General features: G+C 45.0%; 1 protein-coding gene across 2 annotated transcripts; it reads left to right on the forward strand.

Annotated features, from left to right (window-relative positions):
* Positions 1 to 618: 618 nt before the first annotated feature.
* LOC140652102 (glycerol-3-phosphate acyltransferase 3) lies at positions 619 to 25,752 on the forward strand. Of its 2 annotated transcripts, none has more exons than XM_072862423.1 (12): positions 619 to 837; positions 10,743 to 10,815; positions 18,100 to 18,370; positions 18,874 to 18,948; positions 19,451 to 19,540; positions 19,744 to 19,837; positions 20,252 to 20,367; positions 21,867 to 21,922; positions 22,425 to 22,510; positions 23,054 to 23,182; positions 23,669 to 23,748; positions 24,610 to 25,752. In XM_072862423.1, the coding sequence occupies exons 1-12, from the start codon at positions 694 to 696 to the stop codon at positions 24,734 to 24,736; spliced, it is 1,341 nt and encodes a 446-aa protein (XP_072718524.1). In that variant the 5' UTR covers positions 619 to 693; the 3' UTR covers positions 24,737 to 25,752. The 2 variants fall into 2 exon arrangements, with proteins under 2 accessions (XP_072718524.1, XP_072718525.1); XM_072862424.1 differs by lacking the exon at positions 619 to 837 and adding an exon at positions 1,980 to 2,002.
* The last annotated feature ends 28 nt before the right edge of the window (positions 25,753 to 25,780 follow it).

Genomic DNA, 25,780 nt, shown 5'->3' on the forward strand with positions numbered 1-25,780 from the left:
TTGGGTACCCTCAGGGCCGGTCCCTCAGTGAATCCCTCTTCCCAGCTCAAGGCACAAGACACAACACAGATGGACCGGGCGTGCTGCTGGCTGAGGCGCAGACCTTGTCCCTGTTTGCTTTTTAAGCTGTCTTTATGTACTCTACTGTTCATAGATCCAGGAGCTTTCCCCGATTTTCCTTTTCTCTTTTACTTCCCGAGCTGCTACTTTCGGGCTTCCTACGGCTTTCCTGCCCATGCACCTGCCATGAAGCACAATCGTACACTGTGGCAGTACTGCCGCCCTCCCGTCCAGCTCCGTAGGAGCCGTTTTTCCTACACGAGGAGTTTTTAGTGCTGCCGTGGCCTGTTTTTAGCTGCTTTCTGCCCCCCAGGCATCACCTCCCAGGGCGAAGCCCCATCTCCCTAGCCCTGTGCTTCCAGAAGGATGTGTTCGGTAAGGAGCACCCTCTGATCCCTTTAATAAGAAGACACTTGTAGAAACATCGACTTAAATAAAATGCCCATAGCCACCCTCAACGTCCTGCAGCGGCGAGGCGGTGCCGCCGCCTCCCCTGCTGCCCTTGCCCGGCCCCGGGAGGGCGGAGCGGGGCGAGCCGGGGGCGGGCCGGCGGCGGCCGCTGGGCTTTAGGGCGGCGGGTGGCGGCGCCCGCCCTCTTACTAGCGTCGGCCTCAGCGTCGGGCGCTGCCCGCGATGGAGGACGTGGGGTCGACGGCGGCGCGGGTGGGCGCGGTGTGGCTAGCGCTGGTGCTCGCCCTCATCGTGGTGCCCTCGGCGCTGGGCGTCTCGCTGGGCATCTCCGAGGCCTACATGTGGGTCCTGGTGAAGACGCTGGAGGTACGCGGGGACCGCCGTCCCCTTAGGCCGGCGCCCTCCCTCACACGCTGGACCGCGCGGGGGGTGGGGGCGGCCCACAGGACCTGTCCTACCGCCCCGGGGACTCCAAAATGGCGTCCCCGGTGAGGCGTCGCCCGGGGCCGGCGTGAGGCGGGGGGCACCCCGGGGGGGCTGGGCCTGTACCCCGTTCCTCCGGCCCGGGCTGCTCCTCTCCGGCAGCGCCTCTTCGCCCAGTGGCGCCGGCGCATTTGTGTCTCCTCCTGAGGAGACCTGGCGGGCCCCGCCGGCCGGGCACGGCTCCCTCCGGCCGGAGGAAGCGTAACTGCTCCGCCGCCGGCTCCAGCCGCGCCCTGGGCGGTGGCGGGCCCCCGGCGCGGCCGGGAAGGCCCCATAGGCAGGTGTGAGGGGATGGGGATGGTTTTTCCCGCCCCTGTGGCCCTGCCCAGGGCTGGGCAGCCCGCAGAAGTATCTGTGCCCCCGACCTGCCTCGGGGAGTGAGGGCAGTGGAGGAGAGGGGGTAGGTTACATCCTGTCTGGCATCATCTAGGTCCATTTGTAGTTTTGGAGTTCAAGCCCTTAGGCAGAAACCTAAATAAATCCGTATGAATTTAGTGGTTGTGCAGACTCTGGTGTGTGCTCCTTGAACCCGCAGGAGTGTGAAATAAACCTTGTTACCTAAGGCTGTACCATGTCCTGGGCGTGGTTGTCTCTGCTTGGTGTCAGCTGTTCCCCACCTGAGAGAAATGGTGCAGGGTCATGTTCTTGGAGGATATAAATGTCTGGCAGCATGCCCAGCGGCTGTGATGGTAAGTGCTGGGAGTGCTGATTCTCAGAGATGCAGGCTCCCGTCCGAGTCCAGTGTGTCCAGCACCTCAATTGTCATCTTCCCCCAAATTCTCTGAGAAAGTGAGCTTCTTGCAAAGGAACTGCTTTCTGGGCCGGACATAGTTCATATGCATGTGAAAACACACCCTCTGAAGCTCATAGTGGTGGTGAGGAAGAGTGTTTTACAATGGCTGGTGGAAATGATCTGATTTAAATTTTTATGCTTTTTCCAAGGAGGAGGGGAACCCAAACCAACAAAACAGTTGTAAGGAGGAAAAGTAAAACGATATAAGGCGCAGTCTGTGGCAATGCAGTATACATCAGTATGTGACTATGGAAAGTAGGTTTTGTCTAATTTCATCTTGTTCTATGAGGTTTTCAGTCAAAACTTGCTCATGTACTTCAGTGCCTTTGAGATCCTTGGTGCTCGACTAATAAAAATTGCATCTGTTAAATGCATCTTAAGTTAAAATGTTTTAAGGCTTTTGGTGAGAATGCACCTGCTTGAAGTACTTTCTGGGGCCCTGAATGGTATGAGGATAACTGTTAAGGGTAGAAGATGCAGTTGTTACTGGAAAAAAATTTTTGGATAGCAGAAGCTGAGGAGGTGAAGGTCACACTGGCCTGAGGGAGCAATCCAGATGGCCTAGTAAGATAGGCTTGTTTGGATGACTTGCCTTTACCTGTGATTAACCACAATTTACATCCTTTATTCTTAGATAATTAATCATTACTGTTTAGTGTCATCAAATGTTGTGACAAGAGGTGACTCAAAATGTCTTGGGCAGAAGTATGGAGAAGCAGCTGATGGCATATTGATGATGGTGGCTTGTTAGGCTAAGAGTAAGAGCTCTCCTGGTGCCTAAGGGAGGAGGAAATAATGACTTATCTTGAGAGTCTCCATTACTTTCATTAAATACTTTCAGGAATTACATACCACTCATTATATTAAAAATATATTAATACATAATTATATTGTATATAAATATTATATATAAAAAAATAAAAGGCAATGACAAATGGGAAGTGTTCTGAGAAGAGGCTGGTAAGTTAGACTTGCTCCAGGAGAGTGAAGAAGCTCAATCCACCTAAGTAACCCACTTATCTCAACTTGGCCTTGCTTTGCCTGTGAATTCTTTATGCCCTCGGAATACCCGCATGGGGAGAATGCCTGAAAGAAAGTGTTTTGTTGTGAAATGTCTCCTGTTCCTTGGCTCACAAGTCTGTCTTGGTCAGCAGCCTGACGGAGACAGGCTAATAGTCTGTCAGCCAGTTCCAAGCAGTGCCTGCAAGAGCCCCTGGATATGTGTTGTTGCACCTGACTTTTCCCTGCCAAAAATCATGTTAACAATGGAAAGTGTTAAAATACATAGCTGCTAGCCTGTGCAGTTGCTCGGGTGTCTGAAACTTCCTGGGCTGTTGAATTGAGTATGTAGGTTTTCTACTGAGAAGCAGTAGTCTGTTTGGTGGCTATGTTGAGTCATAGGATGCTGCAGTCTCTGATGGCTGAGACCTTTTCCACCACAGTGGTTAACTTAATGGCTTCCTTAAGCTTCCTCTTTGGCTTCCAGCCCTGGATCTCCCAGGTGGTCTCCCTTGTCACATTGCAGGAGGGTGGGCTCTTGGGCCTGCAGAACACTCAATCAGGATGGCACTGCTGCTGATGCCTTTGTTGCCTCTTTGATGGGCTAGATTGCAGGAACTGTCTACAAAGTGGTGGCTGTTTGTGCACCCCAGCTGAATACCAAGTTGTTCTCTGGCTTTGCCTGTTTATATCCCACATGTTTGCATGGTGGGAGGACACAGTGAGTGTCAGGTAACAACATGTGCTTTATTAAAGCTAATCTGTTGTGAGGGTCCAAGTCTGTCAATGTGGGCACCATAGTCCAGGACTAAGTCTACAGTTTGCTGTGGCATGCCTGCTGGTCCACTGTCATGTCAGATGAAACAAGGCATATAAAAATGAGTCTGTGGTGTTCAGTTGTCATCTAGGCTGTGGTATGGAGCGAGTTGACAATGATACTGGACTTGTGCTTCAGTTTTTTCCTGCCAATAAAAATAAATCTGTTCCTGCTTGTTTCACAAGGGCAGAAGCTTGTTCCCAGTGCTGCAAGCATGGTTCAAGAAAAGGGAGGGGAAAAGCTCCTTTTAAGAACAAAGTGTTCTTGTGCTTTTGACTGTCTTGACATTACTGACAATGGAGATCAGTTGGTGCACAATAGCTTTTTCTCTATGCTGGGCTGCCTCAGCAAAGCATGTGCTTCTAAGCAAAATGCAGCATGTACAGACAGCAGTGTTGAGGATGTGCTTCTGTCAGTTTGCATTGTGGGTTGCATTTGACCCTTAAAGCTGGTCATCCCTAGTGCAATACTTATGTGGAGTATATAAGTATATTTTTTCCTATGTGTTAAGGGGAAAAAGAGCAGAAAAGCATCACATCAGCTATGCTAATACCAGAGGAATGCACTACAGCAGGCAGACTACTTGCTATCGGAAAACCTGCTTTCCCTGTCACATAGATATTCCTTAAAGTACATTAACTTGCTTCTGAATTGCCTTACCAAACTAAGCAAACTTTTAGGAAGCTGCTTACTTCCTTCTGCCTGTGGCTTCCCTTTCAATGTTAATAGAAGGACCTCTGGCACCGTGTTAGCATGTTTTTTTAAATGTTGGATTACTGCTACAAAAGCATTTCCAGCAGCTGTTTGCTCCTGTGAGGAGCTAGTCACCTGCCATGCTGACGCTTGTGAAAGCACTTGCCACAGAAATCTTTCCTATTGCTGAAATGCTGGGGACTGCCTCTTGCGATCATCAGTGTGCTGCATTTCTCCCTGTTTGTTTTTAAACGTTGTCAGATAGCTTCCAATTTTAAATTTAGTGTGTCTTTACCTCTTGGTCTCATTTTTCATCTATCTTAGTCCATCACCTCTTTTATAAGCTCTACTGTGAGTTGGGGTTGGTAAGGCACCTGCAAGCATGCCATTTGAACTCTCTTGCCAAGCAGTGGAGAAATCTAGCCTTTCAGAAAATGATTTATCTTTCATTAAGGCACATAGAGCAGCCAGTACCACAGAGCAATCTGTTTCTCTATTTCCATCAGTTTGTAGAAAATCTGGAGGACTAGTTTAGACTGTATGCCTATATATTTGGCAGTAGCAGTGAGCCCCCTGAGTGATGATCTCTGCTTGACAGATTGCAGCTCACCTTGTTAAGAACTAATTCCAATAGTCTTTTTTTTCCCAGTCTGCTGTTTTCTTTGGGGTGTGCCTAGCTCCCTCAGACAGGGTTGACTTGTCAGCAGCACTTGTACAGACTGCCCTGCTTGCTCTTTCTAATGGGAAAACATTTATTGTGTTTTTAAACTGTGTTGTGCTTGTTACTTGTGAAATAATTAAGAAACGAGCTAGCCTGAGGGAAGTGGAGTTATTAGATCACACTTGTGTTAAAAAACAGCCCGGCTATAAACTAACATCACCTTATTGTGTATTTTGGGCTAATGGTTTGTTGATGGCTGCAAGCACTTTGAATGTGGTCCTAATGGACCTAAACTTGAGAATAATATACCTGTGGGGGAGAAAGGACCTTCCAGTGCCTGTGGTCAAACTGTAGTGGTTGCTGTGCAGGGTAGGTTGGATGAGCTGTTCTGTCCTGTCCTAAGTATGCCCAAGTTTCTTCCCATGGACCACCATCAGGATTGCATGTGGTGCTGAGTATAAGGGTGGGGAAGGGAAAAGGAAGACGTGTAAGCTAATAGATAGGTGAATCATTGTGGGTTTTTGACTGTTTCCTGTTTAACTCGCTGGCCTCTGAAGCAAGCTTTTCTGACTAATGTCATTGCGCAGTGTCAATGAAGGCCTCTGTGTGATTGGTATCCTTCAAGGACTGCCAGGCAGAGGAGAAACAGAGAGCTCTGAAGTGAGAGGGTAGCTCTGAAGGCTGCCAGCTCAGCTGTTAACAAGAAGCATGTCTTGGAGATGTGCCTCATGTGAATGATGCACCCTTGTTTACAGGGCTTGGACTGGCTTTTGGAATAGTATTTTAGCAAATCTGCTGCATAATTTTGAAGTAAATCCCTGGGCTGTATTAACCTAGACGCCACTCCTGTGAATGCCATTATGTATGTTTTCCACACATTTAATAATCAAGGCTCCTTGCACATAAGTAAGGTTGGCAGAGCTGGTGGTTACCCTCTGCTGGGATTGCATCACTAATTAATGCAGCATTTTTCTGGTCAACAGCCCTGATCTGAAACTGCTCTCAATTTCACAGCTTGTGAACATTGGGATTTCTAATACTGTTGATAGGCAAATGCTGTTAAAAAAATAACAGCAGCTGTATTCAGAGCTTACCTTAAAGTAACAGTTTGTGAAGCTGGTGTAAAAGAAACTGCTTGGCATTTCTGTTGCTGATGCAATGGCATCAGCAGATGCAGAAGCTTGGTTGTTTTCCTGTAAAGCTGGGCTCTTTGTTGTTCTTTGGATACCTGTCCACCAGGAAGGGCTTGTTATGCAACTGATGTGTGCAGAAGAATTTGGAAAGCTGCTTGGAGGCAGAGAAAAGGATGTCCCATCAGAATAAGGAAAAGATGGTATGGGAGACCACAGAGGACCTTTTGCCCTCACTTGGAAATGGTTGCTCCTCTTGGTGGTGGTGTTTTCCTCCTCCTCACACAAAACAACCCAATAATTGGCATGCAGATTTTGCTGTGTTAAACAATGTAGCATTGCGTGGGAGGTGCTATGAAATATTTCTGTTGTTATTGAGGTTTGGAGAGCCTCCAAGGAGGAGTGCTCACCTAAATTAGCATATAAACTTTTGCTCTGAACCTGACCTGGCAGTGCCTTTAAGTAGGGGAACACCAGTGATCTGACTTCATATGGCTGTACATTTCATTCATCATCAGTAATTCTCTCCTCTTCTGAATAATCGTCGAGCATTGCTGTTAAGCTAGAGGTGATGTAAAGGTGATAAACAGGGTGAAAGGCAAAGCTCCATCTGTTAGGGAAACAGGAAGTCCCTGAAGTGTTCCTAATAACTTGACTTGTGATTGATCCTAACAAAGTATCTCTAGATGTGTTTTCATGAAACATGTCAAGCTTGGCTTTGGAGAGAGTTGCCTGTCTGGCAACTATCTTATCTGAAGAGATGTAGTTTTTTTGACATCCCTTGTAAATAAGGTGTGACTTCTGCCTCTGAGGTCTAACTGGATCTTCCTCAAGTACTGCATAGGTCCTATATATGTGGGAATTGCTTAGTCATGCATAAGTGAAATTGATCTTTTGGCCATTTTGTATAGGTTGTTGACTTGCTGTGGTTTTTTTTTTAAGGTGCTGATCAATTAGAAGCCTTTCCTATGAGGATGAGGAGGGAAAGGTTGATGTTTTCCTTGCCTAGTGAAGTGTGGTATCTTCAGACTGTGCCTTGTGTGATTAAAGCATCCAAGCTACTTTGTCCTGAGCAGTTGGAATACCAAAATTTCAAAACCAGACCTGTGGTGGTGTTTGTGTAGTTTCTGTGATCATGCTGCTTTCTAACTTTACATGTTAGTTCAGTGAGTAGCCCCAGCTGCAGAACTATTTTTAATCTGTTTAAGAGCCTGGTGTTTTATACTTGTTCCCCAAAACTGCTTCAGAAATCCCTGCTAAAGACTTAGGTCTGCACCAAGGTGCTCAAGACTGCCTGCTTAGCACCAGCTTGCAAGCTGGGAGAAGCCACTTAGATTTTTGTCAATGTTACTAGTAAGTGATAAATCTGAAAGACCTGCCAGTCTGCTTTTTGCTGATCTGAGTAGAATGGAGGCTATGGCTTATTTTGTTTAATATTTTTTGATCTCTAATACACAAACACATTATTTTTCCCTCTATGGGACAGATCAGTGTACATTGTGATAGCTCTTTGTAGCATAAAGCTGTTCTTTAGCATAGGAACCAGCTGAAACAGCGATGGATGGTGCAAAATCCCTAGCTAGCAGGAAGGAAGGGAGATTGCTTACATTCCTGCATGTGGTGTCTCTTTTGTTTTCCAAACTGGATATAAACAAACTTTGCACTTGATCAAAGTCCAAATTTTGGCTTTGATGATAGTGCCTTTATTTCAGGTGCCTGAGAATAGGTGGAAGGATTAGATTAAGTAAAGTTAAGTAAAAATGTCTTGCTGCTTAGTTGCTGGAACACGCATAGTTTTTTGGAAATATGGATTGAGGGAAGAAGAAAGCTGACATAGAGGACTTAAAACTGGTTTGCTGTAGCATCTGGTAGACATGGGCCCTTATGAATGCCAAGAGGGGAGCAAGAGGGGGAGCTGGTTTCTTCCTCACTGGTTTTATGAAGCATGCTTAAATCCCCTGGGAGATCTGGCACCAAAAGTAAAACTTCCTCAACTATTGAGTTGTGGAGCACAAGTCAGCTGTCCCCTGGAATGCTCTGTGCAACCTTTGTACAAGATGCCACGCTGGTGTCAAGCTTGTGGCGGTGCTTCCATCTCCTGGGAAGGCATGGGTAGAGGGCAAAGGAAACTGTCCTCTCCAGTCTTCCTCTTTGTCCCTGTCCCCACCATCTCCCAGGTGGGGTACTACAGCTTTCTGGAGTTAAATGAAGCTGCAGACCAAAGGTCAGACTACTTTCGAAGCAGTAATGTACTTTTCTGAATAGGGTAGATAAATGCTTCTAAGCAGTAGAAACTTACTTGGGTTATGTGACCCTGCAATTTCTGTCTGCTTTGGGAAAAGCCCACTGTCTCCTTTGCATAGCGAAGTGTCAGAAGATACTGCAGTACGGTAGGATATTACAAGCTTTTGAGCATTACAAAGGCCTGTGTCCTCATGGCTTGTGCTGAGGCTCAAACTTTTTGACACATCTAGCATGAACTTGTAACTGCAGGATTTCTGTAGCAAGAGCCTTGTGAAGGAAGTGTTGCATGCTCTTTCTGAGCACCAAACAGCAACTGTTCTCCCAGGTTTTGCAAAGCAAAAGGTGGCAGTGCTAGGTTTTGATTACCTGTTTGAGAGGATTTGGAAGATGAAAACTTACTTTGTCAGCTAGTGTATATGGCTGAGACCATTAGCCAAGTATGTTCTTACTCTTCTATGTAATAAGTGACTTACCTGCTTACAGAGATTTTAATTCATTGAATACAGTGGTTCAAGTCTGGTCAGAGAATGATGGTGTCAATGTATTTGCTGGTCTGCCTGTACCTCCAAATCCATTTAGTAGAAGAAATGGAGGTATTGTGAATAGTTTCTTCCTTGAACAATGTTTCATTTCGGTATTTCCCAGAAGTTTAATGGCCGTAGCACTGCCGAGGATGATGTGTAGCCAGAAAGTACCGAGTTACTCCTACAGGTAAAATTAGTTCCTGGAACAGCTACTGCCTTAGCCGTAGCAGAACTAAGAAAATGAGTGAATATATTGGCAGGGTAGGTTGTGATTCAGCGAGACCTGATATAGTAAGCAGTGCTGGCTGTTCCTGGGAAGTTATGTGGTGGAGATCATGCCGTGAGTCAGGACACTGACCCTTCAAAAGGAAACTGCATCCCCAAATGCTCCACAGCTCTGTTGGAGGGGAGAGGTGGAAACTGCGTGGCTTAACATTAGTCTGGGTCCTTTCTGTGCAGATCAGCAAGGACCATCTGTATGTTGTTCAAACAAAGTATGCCTTTGATACTGCTTAAGGACTAGAGAGTAAGTTGTTAAGGTTTGAACAGGATGATATCGTGATCTTTTGATATGAGCTCATTTCTGCCAGGTCACCTGTCTGTCTTGGAAATGCCTATTATAACAGTATTCCTAGAAATAGGATTAAGTCTCTTGGGGGAGAAATTAATGTGCATAACAGGGAGCCACAAAGTCAGTCCTCGTTGGCTGAGCTTTCCATCCCTTCACAAAGCTGCCATGTAGGGAAAGGAAGAATCCAGGCCAGAAGGGTTACTCTGTCATCACGGGCAGGCTTTGAGGCAGCAAAGGGGTTGTAGTCATTAACCCAGTGAAAATGAAGCCTGACATAGGAGGTAGAAGGGCTGTTTAAAAGCACTGTGTGGAACTGAGTCAGCTGAAGGTCAAGAAAGCCTTTTGGCCTGAGAACAGGTTAAACTGGCTCTAGCCCCATCAGGGCTGGAAATGGGAGGAAGTCTCCTGACTCCATGGTTCTGCCACGGGGGTTTGGAGGGAGCAGAGCTGCTAGGAACCTTTGACACTCGTTGGGGAGCAGAACTTACTTTATCACCTATTTCAATCTCATTCTCTCAGCCCACCCACTAGAAAAGAGCAGGTTAACCCCAGTGAGCTGGCAGCCCTTCCCAAGGGCAGGGTAAGGGGCTCTCTGCAGGTGTACACTAGAGATGGTGATTTGGCCTGTTTCTCTGCTGCTCAGAGCTCTAAAATGCCAAGAAATGAGCAGTTGCAGAGTCAAGGGAAACTTTGGTTTTGTTCAGCTTGGAAAAATCTTGGGCCCAATCCTCTTTGGACTGAGACAGAACTTAAATGAGACTTCCCATGACTGCAAATGCCATTTTGGTTTTTAGTGGAGTTAGCTGTGTGCAGGCCTTAGTGTGACTTAACCCAGTTAGGACTTTTTTTTTTGCTTCATTATGGTGAAAATACTGTGAAAGACGACAAGCTGAGTTGTGATGTATCTGTTGGATCTGTGAACACGTGTTGTATGCTCAGGGGCTGTTGTCTAACTGAGCTCCTGGAGCTTCCCATGCAGCCACGACTCAGTGGATGATGTGCAAGTAGCAAATCTGACAGAGGCCTGTCAGGCTCTTGGTGGTTGTGTATCTGAACTGGAACTGAAACATCTGTGAAGCACCAAGTTGGCTCTCCAAAGACTGGCAAGCAGAGTTGGGAAGTACTGACTAGTACGGAGTGGTTTTTTTGATTATTAAATACACTGAGACAGTGTTTCTTCAGAGGAACTGTGTGTGGGTGTGTAGACACATTTGAGGAAGATGGGTGATGATTACCTGGTGAAGCTATTCTTTGAAAATCACAACCTGTCTTTGATTAACTGTTGCTTTTTTAGGTGATTTTTTTCTTAAGTGAATACTACATTTGTGAAATTAATGTTGTCTTTCTCTTTAACAGTGGGCCACTATACGGATAGAAAAAGGTGTCAAAAAGCCACAGCCACAGATCTTAAAGACTCCTGCTGCTAATGGTGAGAGCTCTGGGTAAAGACAAATTGATAAGACTAATGTTCTAAAGTTGGAGAGCTGAGTCCTTTTCAAATGGAGAAGTTAGATGTGTGCATGAGAGAACTGGAGAAGAGGTGGGGTGGTTACAAGCTGTTACATCTTATTGTTTTGCAATGTTACTGGCTCAAGAACTGTTCCTGCAGAATGAAATGCTTCTTTTACTGGCTTGTACTGAATGGTTGAAAAATCAGGGGATGAGGAAATGAAGGGTATGAAGTAACAATAAGTTTAACAAAACAAAGTAAGAGCTTAAGATGGAGACTGTCCTCAGCTGAGGGGAAACTTTTGAGTTACAGTATGGGCTTGATTTTTGTCTTGAAATCTGTCTTTAGGTCACTGCTTACAGGGCTGCTGGCCAACTATCTCAGTCCTAACAGCATCAGAGTACACTTAATAATCTCTGAGGAATCTGAATGTTTAGTGGACAGCACTTTTCTTTCCCAAGCTCAGTGCTTTTTCTTTTGTAGGACTGCTGGATGGAAGTGTGTGGTGTTATACTTGTTCCCTTTTTTCAGTCTGCTGCTATTCACCTTTTGCCCCCTGGGGTTACCTCAGTGTTTGCCAGACGAACTTCTTACACTCATTTGTAGAAAGACAGCTGAAGAGTTGCTTCATATGTCTTCCTTTAGCCTAATTTTGAAATTAGTTCTTTTACTATATCTTAACCCATACTGTGTGTGTCATGGTAGGCTGTACTAGGTCAGAGTTCGCTGTAAGACTTTGGAGCTGTAAGCGCAGTGAGAGCAGTCTGAGTTTGCCCAGGAAATAGGAGAAGGCTGAACAAGGTGTTGCAGCCAGTGCTTGGTTTTCTCCTGGTTCCTGACTGCCTCGGTATTGCTACTGATTTGCTTGTTTCTGACAGCATTTGACAGCAGTGTCAGCGTATTCTGTGTGCTCCCTCATTACGCGGCACAACTGGAAACAGGACCAGCTTGCCAGTTAGTAAAGTCAGTTGTCACCTGATTCTACAAATTAGCTTGTGTGAACATGATACAGTAAAGGGGACTGAACTGCTGAACTGGTTGTGTGTTTCATCTCCAAAGGGGTATCCTTATCAATACTGTAAACACTGGTATTGTACTGTCTACAGGCCAGGCATGAAAGCAGGCTCTGATGTAGCAGATCCAACTGTCAGTTAGCCTCTGCAATAATAAACTGGAGGTACTGCACAGCAGCTCTTAAAACAGGTTAAAATTTGTCTTATTTAATTGCTGACTTTAAAGTGGCTGAGAGTGTATGTCCTGTATCACTCACCAGTGTCCTGAAAGTTGTGGGTTTTTTTTGGGGTGGGGAGAAGGCAAGGTGAGTGATCCTGACAAATAATGTCAATGTCCTGCTATCTATGTTTCACAGGTCGTCAGTGATGCAGCAAGATATCCTTTTCCTGTAAGGGTGATAGTGTCCTATCACATCATGGGTCAGTCAGAGGGCAAGAGATCCAACTGTGCTGCTTTATCCATGCAGTAGGAGCTCTTGTCTTTCTAGACATCTGATCATTCTGGCATGTGGTTTTTTCTTCTCTAGAAAAGGAAGGCCTTAAAGGTGCAGGAACAGGCTGTCCCATGTGCTGAAAGATGAGCTGGTGGGGAAGAAGACCAGCCTGGCTGAACAGAGAGCTTTGGCTGGAACTCAGGGAAAAAAAGAAGACTTTATGACCTTTGGAAGAAGGGGCAGGCAACTCAGGAGGACTACAAGGATGTTGTGAGAAAATTAGAAGGGCCAAAGCCCAACTAGAACTTAAACTGGCTACTGCTGTAAAAGGCAATAAAAAAATATTTCTATAAATACATTAGCAACAAAAGGAGGGCTAAGGAGAATATCCATCCTTTATTGGATGCAGGGGGAAACATAGTGACAAAGGATGAGGAAAAGGCTGATGTACTTAATGCCTTCTTTGCCTCAGTCTTTAATAATAAGACCAGTTGTTCTTGGGGTACCCAGGCCCTGAGCTGGAAGACAGGGACAGGGGGCAGAATGAAGCCCCCATAATCCAAGGGGAAATGGTTAGTGACCTGCTACACCACTTAGACATGCACAGGTCTATGGGGCCTGATGAGATCCACCCAAGGGTACTGAGGGAGCTGGTGGAAGTGCTCACCAAGCCACTTTCCATGATTTACCAGCAGTCCTGGCTAACTGGGGAGGTCCCAGTTGACTGGAGGTTAGCGAATGTGACGCCCATCTACAAGAAGGGCCAGAAGGAGGATCCGGGGAACTACAGGCCTGTCAGCCTGACCTTGGTGCTGGGAAAGGTTATGGAGGAGATCATCTTGAGTTGCCATCACGTGGCACGTACAGGACAACCAGGTGATCAGGCCCAGCCAGCATGGGTTTATGAAAGGCAGGTCCTGCTTAACCAACCTGATCTCCTTCTACAACAAGGTGACCCACTTGGTGGATGAAGGAAAGGCTGTGGATGTCTACCTAGACTTTAGTAAAGCCTTTGACACTGTTTCCCACAGCATTGTCCTGGAGAAACTGGCTGCTCATGGCTTGGACGGGCGTACTCTTCACTGGGTAAAGAACTGTCTGGATGGCCGGGCCAAAGAGTGGTGGTGAATGGAATTAAACCCAGTTGGTGCCCAGTCACAAGCGGTGTTCCCCAGGGCTCAGTACTGGGGCCAGTTCTGTTTAGTATCTTTATCAATGATCTGGATGAGGGGATCGAGTGCACCCTCAATAAGTTTGCAGATGACACCAAGTTGTGTGGGAGTGTTGATCTGCTTGAGGGTAGGAAGGCTCTACAGAGGGATCTGGACAGGCTGGATCGATGGGCTGGGGCCCATTGTATGAGGTTCAACAAGGCCAAGTGCAAGGTCCTGCACTTTGGTCACAACAACCCCATGCAATGCTACAGTCTTGGGGAAGAGTGGCTGGAAAGCTGCCTGGCAGAAAAGGACCTGGGGGTTTAGCTGACAGCCGCCTGAATATGAGCCGGCAGTGTGCCCAGGTGACCAAGAAGGCCAATAGCATCCTGGCTTGTATCAGAAATAGTGTGGCCAGTGGGACTAGGGAAGTGATTGTCCCCCTGTACTCAGCACTGGTGAGGCTGCACCTCGAATCCTGTGTTCAGTTTTGGGCCCTTCACTACAAGAGAGACATTGAGGTGCTGGAGCGTGTCCAGAGAAGGGCAACGAAGCTGGTGAAGGGTCTAGAGCACAAGTCTGATGAGGAGCGGCTGAGGGAACTGGGGTTGTTTAACGTGGAGAAAAGGGAGGCGCAGCAGAGACCTTATCACTCTCTACAACTACCTGAAAGCAGGTTGTAGCAAGGTGGGTGTTGGTCTCTTTTCCTGAGTAACAAGTGATAGGACAAGAGGAAATGGCCTCAAGTTGCACCAGGGGAGGTTTAGACTGGATGTTAGGAAAAATTTCTTCACCTAAAGGGTCGTCAAGCATTGTAACAGGCTGCCCAGGGAAGCAGTTGAGTCACCATCTCTGGAGGTGTTTAAAAGACATGTAGATGTGGTGCTTAGGGACATGGTGTAGTGGTGGACTTGGCAGTGTTAGCTTTATGGTTGGACTCGATGATCTTAAAGGTCTTTTCCAACCTAAACAATTCTATGATTCTATGGTAAAGGGAGAGAGGACCTGGCTAGTAGATCATGTTCTATGACCTATCTTTCCATAAAACTACAAGTACCTATTTCCCCTGTATGTGTGACTGACGGGTGTATAGTGCTAATATGTGCTGTAGTTCAGGACCTGGACTAATCTGGGTGCATTCCACTGCCTGGAGCATTAGTGAGTTAGTAAAAATGGCCTGAGGTAATTCATATACATGTTTGCATGCGGGCTGTGTTCAAGCTGTCTTATGGATGGGGATACACAATTGCAATGGTGGCCTGAAGCACACTTTTTAATGTCCTTTTATATTTGAAATTAAAATTAAAACCTTTCCCCACTGTAGGTGGCTCTTACTGCAGTAAGCTGGAGCCTAATTATTCCTTACTGGAGAAGGTATGGGGAGCAGCGGAGATATGGAGGCTGACCATCTGTATATTGGTCTTGGGAGCTTTTTAAGTATAGGACTAACTGACTTGTGATTAGGAGTCTGGATTCCTGTATGTGGATGTGCCCTTGAGGGCCAGGGCAGGTGTAGGTCTAACAGTGCAGTATATAAGTTGGCAATTTGGCTTCTCTGTCTGGTGACATTTGGCTTCAGACGGAGAGACCCAATTGCATTACACAATATTTACTGAGGGAGGAGAAATTCCTGGTGATAATGAATTATGGAGTAGCCGATTAAAACAGGGTAAAGGTAAGTGTCTATGTGTGCGTATGCATATGTGTGTTAAGTGCTGAAGGGGAACGTGTAGCACTTCTTCCATCTTTCCTGACCATCCAGTCCTCACTAAGAGGTGGGTCAGGATGGGAGGGAGCACTGCAGATGCATGTGCAAGGGCAAGTTTTCCTATTCCCAGGCAGAGCAAAAATGGTCCTCCCGAAAGACCTTAAAATCCAGTGTCCCTCTGTGAAAGACAAAAGAGAGCATGACTGAGGAGACACCACCTTTCTCTGCAGTACTAAATCCAGTTTTATTTCACATCTGTTGGCAGAAATGGCAACCAGTGCCCCTGTGTTGGTGGTGTGATAAGGAATCGTCCCAAGAAAAATGTTGGCTGGTGTAGTTGCTGTGTTAGGAATTACCTGGTGCTGTCACCTCAAGGTCCCTCTGTGTTAGAGGGCAGCATGTTTATGTGCCAGGCCCAATGGTAGCTTTTGGCTGAGCAGATACTTGGAGGCTAGATGTCTATCTCGTTGCACCTGAATAACCAGCTGTCAGTGTGGGTGTTGGCTGCGTCAAAAGGCAGTCCTCTTCAAGTTGTTGGATTTAAAAAACACAAAAATGCTGTTAAGTCAGAGTTTTGAAAGTGACATCTGCTAAAAGAAAAGCTTATGCAACTAATGTGACTAAGTAGATAGTGTCAAATTTGAGCCTGGTGTAATGAGCTGACTAGAGTATGTGAGCTTGAAGGCCTGGGGCTTGTGCTGTGACACTGAGTAAAGAGGCAGCTATGGCTTTTTTGGTTGAGAGTGATGTTTGCTGTACTCCTGCATAATGCTGCCTTTTAGCTGTCTTTGGCAAACTCAGCTCTGCCCATGCCCAAGGGATTAAAGGCCATTAAATGTTACTTCTGATTACAAGAAGGCTAAGTACATCACCTGAGCAGCATGTGTTTAATTCTGTTCATAATACCTTCAGGTGCTGCTGAGATCTTGGCTTGGAGTAGCTTGTCCCAAGGCTGCAAGGCAGCTTGCACATGGGGGTGTCGTGTGACAATGACAGCACAGGCTGGTGAGGCAAGACATTACGGCTGTGCTATCTTGGCTGTGCCAGCAGTGTGTTAAACTTGAACCCTGGGCTGGTTTCAGCCAAGAAGTAGGAACCAGGGGAGCCAACTGCTTGGCTGATGCTGAACCAGGGGCTGGATAAGGAGGAAGTGTTCCCAGTTCTCCTGGGAACTGGGGAGAAGAGTGGTACTTGTGTGATGGGTGCTGGAGAGTTCCCCTGGCCAGCAGCAGCATGGAGCAGACAGGTTAGGCTGACTCGCCTACAGTCCTGGATGTTTCACAGCTTAGAGGTTTACAGGACTGACTGAGAGAAAAATTGAACCACAAACTAGAGCTCTAGTTTGAGTTTAAAATACGACATAAGTGTAGTCCGTCCTGCTAAATGTTTGATGTGATGCATGTTTGTCTAATTTAGATCCCAAAGGGCATGTGGGTGTGCCATATTAACAATTTATATTTATAGGCTAGTGATAGGACAATGCACTGAGGTGGTCCACTGGTGGAATTGCAAGCTGTGGCTGCCAAGTTCAGAGCTGAAGGTGCTAATAGGTTTTGTTGCAGTGTGACATCTCACATGTTGTTCGTTAGTGTTTACCTCAGTGATCTGTGGGACTTGTATCTTGGAGCTTCTTGTGTTATCCCATATGTATGCTACAGTGCAATACAAAGATTTTCTGTGTCAATTGTGATTTAAATGTTGCATGTGATTTGCATAGCAAATATATTCACAAAGTTTTTTCTGCTTGCAAGACTTCCTTGGGATGCAGATTTCCACATTGTGGGATGTGTATTTGTGGGAAAGTGCCTAGTAGCTTGAAACAGTTGGGTGCTTCCTCCTTTCCCATTTTTTTATCTCAACATGGAAGCACAGAGATTATGCAATTTGTCAGAGTGTGTCTGACAGAGTGGCAATCTGAACTTGGACCTCTGTAATCCCAGTTGAGTGTCTCAGGGGATAGTTGTTCTGGTTAAATGTTATTCTAGATTTCTTCAGTCATCAATTTCTGGAGCCAGACTTGCTTACCAGAAAGCAACTACTTGATCTTTATGTTTAGGTTACACAATTTGTCCTTGCCTTTGAAAGCTCTAGTGAGAAATTGGTGCTTATCAGACCATAAGTATAAAAAATGAAAAGGGGGTAGAAGAGGGAATACTTGCTATTGTACTGCAATTCTGAACTCTCCAGGTTTCTTTTCTATTGACAGGCATTGTGTGGGCAGAGTTCAACTGAAACACAACTGTTAGGGCCAAGCTAAATTATATCAAGGCACCTCTAGACACAACTTTCTTTGACTTTGTATTTTTTGGAGGGTTTTTTGTTTTACTTAAACTAAAATAAAAAATAGTGTGGTCCTGGCTGTGCTTGTAGAAAAGGCTTGTGCTGTGAAGGGAGGGAGGTGCATTTGGTTCAAAGCTGGTCCATGCACAGATGTCAGGTAGCTATTGCAGTCTGGGGCTTTCGCAGGCAGCAATAGAGCATGTGTCAGCTGAATGTGGCTGTGGGATGCCAAAATGTCTGACAAGACAGGCCTAGGGAACAGGGAAGCCTCCATGGGGGAGATTGAATGCCCTTAAATACACAGAGTACCAGGAGAAGGGAATGGAAAGGCCAAGGTCTCACTTGGTTTCCTCTGGAAGCATAAGATGGTCTTGGATAAAATTGCTGAGTTGGGGTCTTGTCAGATGGTGGGAAAGGATTTGCATTCTTGCTTCACCTTCAGTAGGCAACAGAACTTTATATTTGCTGTTCAAGGGGTTTATGTGAGGAAGGGGAGCTAGAACTGGCCTACTGAAGAGTATGCTGTGTTCAACTATCCATCTGATCTTGCTATCTTAGGAGGGGCTCTGCCAGTAAATTTGTCTCCTCAAGTAATGCCTAGTGGCAAGTGATTTGGAGGATGACTGTTACTGTATAGAATTACTTCCTCATATGGTTACCCTTTCCTTCCCAAGGTATCATTGAAAGAGATGAAACGCCTATGGAGAAAGAAATTGCGCGTCTGCATCGAGTGGACTTTGAATTCTCTGACATATTCTACTTCTGCAGAAAAGGGTTTGAGGCCATTGTGGAAGATGAAGTCACCCAGCGGTTTTCCTCTGAAGAGCTGGTCTCCTGGAATCTCCTCACAAGGACTAATGTCAACTTCCACTACATCAGCCTGAGGCTGACTGTTGTGTGGGTCATTGGGGTTATAGTGCGGTACTGCTTCCTGCTGCCCCTACGGTAAACTTATGGGTGCTGAGGGATTTTGTCAGTCTGGGAACATGTAAATGTGTGTTTTCTTGGGAAGTGTCATCTCAGCTTTTTTACCTGAAAAGCAGCATTAGCAGATACAGAAGATGAACTGGCTTAAATTCTCCTTTGAATGATTAAGAAGGCATTCAGAACATTTTTATCTTGCCATTTACTGTGGAGAGTAGATTAGGGCTAGTGGTCATCTTTTCTGTGAATGTTTCCCCTAAGTCATGTGTATTGGCAACATAAGTGTAAGTTGGGTGAGCTCTAAAACTCCGTGACACTATATGCATTGGGGTATCTGAATCCGTTGCCTTTGCTAGACCACGATTTTGAGCAATGTGTCAGGGGACTACTGAGTTAGAGAACTGGATATGTCAAGTATTTGAGGAATAATTGAATTCTTGCAATCCCTTTCCATTTTAAAGGGGAAAGTGATATTAAAATGAGCAAAACTACTTATTTTGGTTTAATGTCTATTTTGTCTGTAGCTTTACCCTTGCTGCCATTGGGATTACTTCAATGATTGTGGGGACAACAATGGTAGGACAGCTGCCAAACAGCAGGTAGGTACTGTGTATGGTGTGTGAGGGATGAACTTGCCAAGTTGCATCAGTGCAAACAGCTCAAGATTAGGACTGGACAGATTTTACAAGTGGTAGACTACTGATAGTCCACTGCACCCACAGACTTGTGCCCATGCTTTTAGTGGCATTTTGAACTTGGGCTGAGGTTGGCTTCTTGCCAGGCTTGGCACTGAGGTTCGTGGTTTCTAATGGGCTCCTCTTGCTGTCATGAGAGACTCAAAGGGAGTGTTGTAGGGAAGATAACCGTGCTGGGATGAAAAATACCCAGTGAGGAGATAACAGCCTTGCATAGGTGAGACCAAGGGTATGACATGTCTTGGCTGAGCTGCTGTAGCAAGTGAGTGGTAGAGCTGGGAATATCCCTCTCTGCTCCAGAGTACCAGGAAAATTTCAGCCCTGAGTTGTGTTGAGTAGGCTAGAGAACATTGTGTGTGTGTCTAGCTGCTTTCCAGGATCCTCCAGAGCCTGTGATTTCTTTCAGTGTGAAAAACTATCTGAGTGAAGTGGTCCACCTCACGTGCTCCCGCATCCTCGTCAGAGCTCTGTCTGGTACTATACATTACCATAACAAGTGAGTGAGCTGATGTTATGATAGCAAAAGCGTGTGTATACTTTTATGTGTGAGTATCCCATTTGAAATGGGGCAGCTCTTTCCTGACCTGTGGGTTAATGTAACACTAGATGCTGACTCACCTGACAGCTTTATGGAACTGTTGTGTGTGTAATGTGGTGCTTAGCGCACTAGTAGTCTAACAAAAAATTATGTAATTACAGGGAAAACAAGCCTCAGAAAGGAGGAATTTGTGTTGCCAACCACACATCACCGATAGATGCGATCATTTTGACAAATGATGGATGCTATGCAATGGTATGAGCAGACCCATGATGACTACAGCAGAGGGAGAGAGGCCAGGAAAGGGAAAGATTGCGGGGTATTGGTTGTGGAGTTCAGTACTTAACTTTCACAGTAGAGATGTTTACTTGAGCACTAGTCAGTGGGGAAAAAGTATAAATTGTGTTGAAGTTGGTCCGCAAGATATGTGCTGGTGAAGTTGTCCTGGCAGTGTCAATGTTAGGCTCTTCATCTGGTGAAATACTTGATATATGCTTCCATGCATGTGTCTAGATCTCTTCAAGTGAATGCATTTTAATAGTTTGTGGGCACTGCCCGGTCCTGGTTTGCAGTCTCCAGTGTGTTTGGGGTTTTTCTGAGGGGGATGCAGAAGAGGAAGGTCTGCTTTTCAGGTGTCTCATATGCTGACGTGCCTTACTGGGCTTGCAGGTTGGCCAAGTTCACGGTGGATTAATGGGAGTTATTCAGAGAGCCACAGTCAAGGCCTGTCCTCACGTCTGGTTTGAACGCTCGGAAATCAAAGACCGCCATCTAGTGACAAAAAGGTGAGGTGTGGGTTGGAGCAGGGGATTGCAGTGCTAGTGTAACTCCGGTATACCTACTGGTGCCTGAGAGGACACGCCCGGCTATGTAATCCCAGACGAGTCATTGAACAATCAAAGACCCAGATGAGGAATTAAAGCTTTGGAAAGACAGAAGCCGAAGAAGCTGATGAGGTCGCAATGGGAAATAGGGAACTTGGAACCTTGGGATCTTGAGAGGGCAAAAGGCCGACTTGTGAAAGCATGTTCTCTTAGCAGGAGTCATATCTAGTTGTCTTATTCCAAATGATGACTGCTGCTTATAAATGCTAATCACAGGGATAAGAGTTATCTGAAATTCCACATTACTGTAGGCTGGAATGATGCAGGGTATTGCAAATCGGTAGATGTAGGTAGGAGTGGAAGCTATCAGTATAGTAGTGGCTCAACAGCAGTTCTTGGAGTGAGTTGGAGGGGTGGTATGCAGCAAACTGGATCATTCAGAATGACCCAAATATGCTTGCTTTTGTGGGCTTTGGTACAGTAGACTGTGGTCAAAATGTCAGGTTCCCAGGTCACCAAGGAAGGTTTGAAAAGTTTATACAAGGTGAAATGGTTCAGACCAAAGGTTTTGGTAAGGTCTGGATTGCAGCAGACTGTCACAAAACATCTCATTTGGGTAGCCATTAGCATAATAATTAATGGCCAATGAATTCAGATAGACATTTTGAAAGGATGTGAAGGTACTTCAAATTCTGGGATTTTCTGTTGAAGAGAAATACTGATGAAAAAATGGGCTTTCTGTGACATGAACTGTCTTGTCTTCATTTGAAATTGTGAGCCACTAGAAATAACAAGCTTTACTTGTTTGGGTGAAGGGCAAAAATGTGTCTAGTTAAAAAACTGAGCTACTTACAAAGGCAGTTATCTGCAGAATGTCACCAAAGGCGTACTCATGAACACTGTAGTACAGTGATAGAAATTTTTCCTAACTTTTAAAGAACTTTTAGGTTTATTTTGACAGGTTAACTTCTTTACCACCTCATTGGCCTCTGTGCGGCAGGACACCTTTACCAGGTCATCTAAGTGTTATTCAAGTAGTATGAGCAGTAGGCATTTAGGAGTCCTCTTTAAGAAACCTGCTGTTAAGTAAGCAGTGCCTGGATGGATGGACTGCTGCACAATACTCTTTCTTATGTAGGCAATTTCTTGCAGGTTGAGTTGATCAGTTAATTGGACTGACTTAATGGCATACATTTTGTTGGCTTCCCTGACAGTCATTAATAAAATACTATGGAGGAAAGAAAACAGGATATTGCCTCAGTGTAATGCACCAGGAGCCTAAGGGATGGCTTGCACAAAGCCTCAGATTTGTCAGAAACAGAAAAGCAAGTACAAATTAGTGTCCAGTAAAAGGCTTTGGTTTCAAACAAATGTGTTCTCTGTAAAGATATTTTTAATGCACCTGCCTGGGGCAAGAAGAGTGGAAAGGAGCTATTTAAGTGTTCCTTCTGCTTCCACAGACTCAGGGAACATGTGGCGGATAAGAGCAAGCTCCCGATCTTAATTTTTCCAGAAGGTAAGAAGCTGAACTGCTCCTTATCTCCATTCAGTTTAGATGTCGTCCCTGTTCTTTTTTATGGCTTCTGGTGCTCAAATGTATCATCACCTCTGGCTTAGATTTTATTAGGGCATTGCTATTTTTCATCTTTAATATGAGATTACACAAAGACAACACAATACTGTCCCTGGCTGTTTGGTCTCCTGGCAGAAGCTGTAGGCAGAAGAATGAGGAGAATGTTTCTTTTGCCCTGTGAATATCAATTCACTGTCCTACAGATCTAACCTCAGGCTTGTGCTTTTTGTTTCGCACATGTTTCGCTTTTTGTTTCTGGCTTTGTTCAGGGAGTCAGTCACAAGACAAAGAATGAAGGCAAATAGGGGAGACATGCTTAACTTAACCATAAAGGGTGCTCCTCATTTGCTCCTCAGTGAGTGTAAGACCTGTATGTTGATGTAGTGTTGCTACTGAAATGTGGTAGGCTGTGTGAAGTAATGACTTCAGTTTATCTTCTGGACAGGCACCTGCATAAACAATACATCTGTGATGATGTTCAAGAAGGGGAGCTTTGAAATAGGAGGGACAATCTATCCTGTTGCAATCAAAGTAAGTGGAAATAGCTGGCTGCTGAATTTCAGAGTTTGGGATCTGTTTTTGTCAGGGTGGTAGGAAGCTGTTTCAGTACAGCTGCTAATGAAAGCACAGTAGCTCTGGCAATTGGCTACATGCTGTGGATGATTCGTAGAGTATAAGTGGCTGAAATGAGAAAGTGAAGTCCTTCAGCCTATGGAGCCTGGCTGGTGCGACGTGGTGGGGTCAGCTTCTTCCTCCAGAAAGCTGGAAGGAAAGGAGATCCAGCTAGTCCTTCCCAGTGCTGAAGGGAAGAGAAGCATGCAGCTTGCAGCAGACTTAGCTCTTTTGTCTGTTCAGGGAAATGGGTGACATCTGCTGCTGGTTCTGTCATGTAATCACAAGCAGCACTAATAAGCATAGGGTAATTTTTCTAAAGCCTCATTCTAAGCAAACATGTCTGTTGTGAATTTTCTCTTACTCTGGCATGTGACTGAAGGCATCCACCTCAGATCTGAGACAGGCTGTGATGGTCTGTGGGGAAAGGGTTTTAACATTTATTTTTGTGATCCCTTACAGTATGATCCTCAGTTTGGAGACGCATTCTGGAACAGCAGCAAATATAACATTGTGAGCTATCTGCTGCGAATAATGACCAGCTGGGCCATTGTTTGCAATGTGTGGTACATGCCACCAATGGTTAGAAAGGTAATCTAGCATCTGGTTGACTGATCACTATTTAAGAACCTGACTGTGTCTACCAAGTGCCTCTTTTTACTCTTTTTCCCCAAAACCCCTACTCACCCCATGTCTCCAAATCGGAGTTTTATACTGGACTTTTGTTAGTGTTGTCTTTTGATGTATAATTGGACTTAGCTTTTCCTGATGCAGCTTGGTACCATCAGCAGTGCATCAAATACGCAAAGGATAGCAGTAAATATACAGCTATTCACAGTAGCAATGCTGTTAATGTTCCATCCTGTTGGAGCAAAATTTTCCCCTAATTTCAACACTTTAGGGGAAAAATGAGCTAAATTATTATCTCATTGGAACATCAGATTGTATTGGCATGGTAAGGGATGGATTGTTTGGCAGTGAGCTAATTTGATGAGGCAGCAGATGAAAAGTGTTACAGAAGTCTGTTTCAATTCACTTCTCTCTGCTTTGATTATGTTGAATTTATGACCCTTGAAGGAAGGTGAAGATGCTGTTCAGTTTGCCAACAGAGTGAAGTCAGCCATTGCTCGCCAAGGAGGACTGACTGAACTTCCCTGGTGAGTGATGCCATCCTTGTTAGACTTTGTGGACTATCTGTTGTTAGTTTGGTTGAGAGGTGCTTCCTCCCTTAGCTTTGTGACAGATAACGTTAATATAACTTTATTCTGCTCAGGAGAAAATGAGGAGTAACTTCACTTGCACATATGTGTATGTGGAAGTGAAAATAAAAAAGATGCATGAAGTCTTGGGAGCATGTAGCGCTCATGCAGTGAGTTTCACGTAAAGTCTTGATGCTTTTGAGGAGGGCCCCTTCACAGTTGTTTCTCATGTTGAGACTCATGCTGAGATTAAGGAGCAGCAGTGAAGTTACTTGGTAAAACTGATGAACAAAAAATAAAACACAGGGCTTGACGCTTTCTGCTCTGACTTTCTCATGTCCTATCTCAGTAAGTAGCAGCATAATGCCTAGATTTCATAGGACTGTAAGGAACAAACTTGAGACCAAGATTCTGATGAAGAGAATGGGCAAACAGATTCAACTGAGGCCCAGCTGGCCCTCTGAGTGATGTAAGGCAAGAGACAACTATGGTGTTGCACAATACTGACTGCCTCGACAGTCTAGGGAAATAGCATCCCAGGTTGGCAAAGATTTCTATGCCTATGGTAGGTGCAAACTGTTACGAACATGAGTAGGCTGCTTTAATGGGCTAAACTCAAAATTTGGACTGCATAAGCATTATGGCTTAAGATAAATGTTTTAATAAACTTGCTTAAACTTGGATGTTCTAGAAGTTCTGAAGAAAAGCCTTCTTAATCTTTTATGTTAAGACTCTAGAGTTGACTAAGTTAATACATAGTTTGCTAACAATAGTGGTAACAATCATGATGGGTTACTCTTGTCTCTTGCTCTGTTCCAGGGATGGAGGTCTGAAACGAGCGAAAGTCAAAGATACTTTCAAAGAACAACAGCAGAAAAACTACAGCAAAATGCTAGTGAGAAATGGATCAATAGGAAGTCTGTCTACAGGAACAGAGTCAGACTGAATGGTGATTCTCGAAAACTAATTTTGCACAGCCAGCCTTAGCAGGAATAATGTTTTTTTATTAAAAAAACCCACAAAAACTGGAGCAACAAAATCCCTCATCACATGTACGCATATTCTCTGTACGGCTGGTGCAGAGCCTGCCAAGGGCAGTGTGTCTCTGTCTCTCCCTCCCTTTTCACTCTCCTCACTCCCCTGCCCCATCCCCATCTTCATGTCATGATGCACTGCAGCTCCTGGTATTCTCTAGCTGAATATATGGAGAGTTGAGAGAAAAGGAAAAAAGCATTGCAGTTTTTCCTGAGTTTGTAAGGATGAAGGGAAGTACACCAAACAGATGCTGTCAGGACACTGGTTGTGAAGATACCTCTTGTTCATGGTACTTTGAAGAAGCTTTAAACATAATAATTTTGTCTTTTTTCCTTTTGCTCACAGACTTTTAGTTGTAGATTGATTTAAATAACATGTTTTAGGATGATGTCAGAACTGTAAGATTGACTCTTTTGGTTAGCTTGCACCTGGATGTGCAAGGGGGGAAGGGAAGCAAGGGCTGCAGACCCTAAAGAATGAGAAAGGAGCTGCCCTGCTAAAAGCACGGTTCACGGACTGTGAGGAATTTGGTGGCCTTATAACATGGTATTGCCTTTATTGATAACTGCTACCTGAGGGAAGATAAGGGGTGAGTCCTCAATTTCCCTGTCCACTGCTACTGTTGAAATTGCTTTCTTGAGATCTGGAGCGGTAAAGGTAACATACAGTAAGCAGCTGGATAATGTAGGCTATGACAGATGAATTTTTATGAAGTGGGTTTTCAAGACTACCCTTCAGCAAACATTGCTGCTAATGGCTTAAAGATCTCAAGAAAGCCACTTCAGAAACACTTTTTGTGTTGATCTGAGCTAGCAATAGTATCACAACTATAAACATAGGATCCATAAGTCATACAAGATGTGGCATGTTCAAATCTGCAATATGTTGCTGTCTGAATGTAAAGAGAAATAAATTCTATATTTGTAATGGGTCTTGTGTGGCATTTATACTCATC

Source organism: Ciconia boyciana, chromosome 5 (assembly GCF_034638445.1).
Source record: "Ciconia boyciana chromosome 5, ASM3463844v1, whole genome shotgun sequence".
Taxonomy (NCBI): Eukaryota; Metazoa; Chordata; class Aves; order Ciconiiformes; family Ciconiidae; genus Ciconia; species Ciconia boyciana.

Coding starts and splice junctions, on each gene's coding strand:
- LOC140652102 (XM_072862423.1), top strand. CDS start 694: ATGGAGGACGTGGGGTCGACGGCGGCGCGGGTGGGCGCGGTGTGGCTA. Junction 18,949..19,450: donor GGACAGCTGCCAAACAGCAG/GTAGGTACTGTG, acceptor GATTTCTTTCAG/TGTGAAAAACTATCTGAGTG. Junction 22,511..23,053: donor TCTATCCTGTTGCAATCAAA/GTAAGTGGAAAT, acceptor GATCCCTTACAG/TATGATCCTCAGTTTGGAGA.